The sequence below is a fragment of the Mesitornis unicolor genome, unplaced genomic scaffold, assembly GCF_000695765.1.
Source record: "Mesitornis unicolor isolate BGI_N332 unplaced genomic scaffold, ASM69576v1 scaffold32319, whole genome shotgun sequence".
NCBI lineage: Eukaryota > Metazoa > Chordata > Aves > Mesitornithiformes > Mesitornithidae > Mesitornis > Mesitornis unicolor.
The window spans coordinates 1,414-4,261 of record NW_010209844.1 but is presented as its reverse complement, the minus strand read 5'-3'; the positions used below and the strand labels follow the sequence as shown (position 1 = coordinate 4,261).

Here is a 2,848-nt window from a genome sequence, read left to right as displayed (position 1 = left end):
CCTGCTGAAGGTGATGGTCTTAGCCCGGTTTTTGGACCTCGAGATCTTGGCTAGGATGGCACCGCACATGAAAGAATTGATGATCACCCCCAAGATAGACTGGAAGATGAGCAGGAAAATGGCAGTGGCACACTGCTCTGTGACACATCTGAAGCCATAGCCGATGGTTACCTGGGTCTCCAAGGAGAACAGGAAAGCTGAAGTCAAGCCGTTGATGTTCTCAACACAAGGGGTGTGATTTATGGAGGGATTAAATTCTGGAAGATCTTTGTGTACGTATGCCACAACGTACCAGAGGAGACCGAACAGAAACCAGCTGCCTAAGAATGCTGAAATGAAGATAGTCATTTTGTATCTCCATCTGAGATCCAGGATAGTTGTCCATATATCGATCAAAAAGACAAACCTGGACTGTTCTACATTGCCAAACTCTATGTTACACCTTCCATCTTTAGAGACGAGCCTTGCTCTCCTTCGGCTGCGTTCCCTGATGTGGCTGGTAAAGCGTTTCCGGAGGTAGCTGAACATTCCCTCTGCTGATAGCGTTCTGGAGAGTAAGAAACAGTGAACATTACGGATAATGCAGGTTTCGTTTATACCTACAGGCGAGAAGTAAATTCTGCTGAAGTCTCAAGACACTTGCTTAGGAAAAAGTCATATAATTTGCATATTTTCCCTCAGCTGGTGGGAAAAACTTCCAGTAAGTGTATGAAGAAACTAACAGATTCTTGCCTAAGGAGCATTCCAGCAAAAAATAATCATTTTGCCTTGCTCAGTAAACCTCAAATCAGTCAACTGTTAATATTGTCCTCTGCTTAGATGAGTAAGCGGAGGCACAGAAAAGCAGGTGATGTTATTGTGGTCATACGCTGGGAAAACTGGTGGGGAGTGGCTGGGTTTTAAGGAGATTTTTCTGCCTTTTAGAAGATGAAGTGGGGCTTGTCCATGCAAATGTGTATGTGTGGACTCAGATAGGACTCCTGTGTGTGAATAAAAGAAAATATTAAAATTCAGCAGCAGGAGAATTGGATGTTTACTGACCACAAAGGTACTGCTAAGCCTAAAGGATCAAATTCCGAAAGATGTTATTTAAGTGAAGTATAGCTCTGCCCCTGTTAATTTTGTCCTTTATGGTTGGCTGAGTTAACCAGAGATTTGGGGAATACGAGTCATTGATGGAGAAAATACTACAGATGTGTTCAGACTGGCATTTGGATCAACCCACAGTTGGAAAATTCCTGATATTGGGGTTACTCAGACATGCAGAACTGTAGAGTTAGAGACTGTCTGCTATATCCATAGACATAGGGTCCAGTTTTGACCCAAACTTAGGAATGTTCTTAGAAATAACTGATTTCACCATTCAAGCATAAAATGTTTGATAAGTGCACAGTGTGAACCCATCCTGAAAGCGTACCCTTGCGTGCCTTTTTATTTTGCCTTTGGTAAATGAGATTCTTCTCATGTAACCAAAATTAACTGTGTTCTGTAGTCGTGTTTCTGCTGCGTTAACCATAAAAGGTGATACTAAAACAGTCCTTAGGAATGTTTGGTTTAGATGTAAGCTAAAGGTGCTGTGACCTGAAGCCCTGCACTGTATCACTGTCCCACCCAGGCTTCCTTTCTGACTAGCAGTAAAATGCTTGGGCCCAAATTGTTGTCAAATGCACTGCCCAAATTCTGGTTGATTTCAGGAGGGTAATAATGTGCTGAAGTATCTGTGGCAAGAGTTGTTTAGCTCCCTTAAGCCCTAATTTCATATATCCCAAATGGGGATAATCCATAGACATGTGGTGGATTAGATACACTGATCAGTGTTAGATCTGCCTCGTTTCAGCTCTTTAAATGTTAGGTAACTGCCTGTCAGTGGTACGGCTGACTCCTAATTGACACTAAAAGCAGCATTTGCACCCTCCGAGGGTCTGTTTGTCACCACGGTTTTATGAAGGAAAGAACTGCTGTTTGGCAAAGGCTTTCCTTTACTCTGTAGGCGTTTAGATTAAATTAGAGAAGCAGCCTAATGCTTTAGTTGGCTAAACCAGGAATCCTTCCATTAGGCGTAGTTACAGGGGCCAGACAATACCTTTAGATATGATCAAAGGGAAATATTAAATTATCAATGGTGGAGTCTAAGCACAAATTAATTACATTTTGTAAAGCCAGAAGTAAATTCTCTTATTTTTTTGTCCTTGCTTGTATCAGCAGCCCTGAGAATGAGTTTGTTTCTGTGTCTCATACAGTTGCCTTCTTTCTGCAGTGAGGCTGAAATCAACTTTCTCCTCTGCTCTTTAAAATTAGGATGGAAAGAAATGAAGGTCACTTTTGTTGTAATGTAGCTTTTCACTGTTCTAAAGTTTTGCTGTTGAATTTATCTGTTCACGAACATAGCTGACAAAGGTTGAACTTTAAGCATGTATCTGAGGAAGGGGGGAAATGGGGTCACTTTCTAAACAATCCTCAAGTTTTTATTTTCCTGAGGCACTTCCATGCTGGGGGTCGTGCTAAATCGCTACCGCAATTCTGGTCCATCTGATTCAGCCTTCACTGGCAACTTTTGGAAATGCGACCAGGGATCTGGAGACACACTTCAACAGATAGGAATCACAGATGAGATGAGAGCAAGCTAATCTGCATGATTTTCAGACTGGAACATTGAAAAGAGATCCCAAATTATTTTCCTGCCTCTTTAAAACTTCCATGCCCTCCTCAGAGACTGTTTTACAAGCCTTGCTTAAGCTACCCCCAAGCAGATCAAACAGGCTGTAGAATTACACCTTTCTTCAGGCAGGATGACAAAGGAATTCTCCCTTCAACAAATCTTTCTCGCTCCCACACACGGCTGAAGTGT

At 42.1% G+C, this 2,848-nt stretch overlaps 1 protein-coding gene across 1 annotated transcript in view; it reads right to left on the bottom strand.

Moving 5' to 3' along the window:
- KCNJ1 (potassium inwardly-rectifying channel, subfamily J, member 1) overlaps positions 1–552 on the bottom strand; it is a 1,153-nt gene extending 601 nt beyond the window's left edge. Inside the window, 1 exon segment of the mRNA XM_010192993.1 lies at positions 1–552. Within this exon segment, the coding sequence (XP_010191295.1) occupies positions 1–528 (528 nt within the window). The 5' untranslated portion in view covers positions 529–552.
- Between the last annotated feature and the right edge of the window lie 2,296 nt (positions 553–2,848).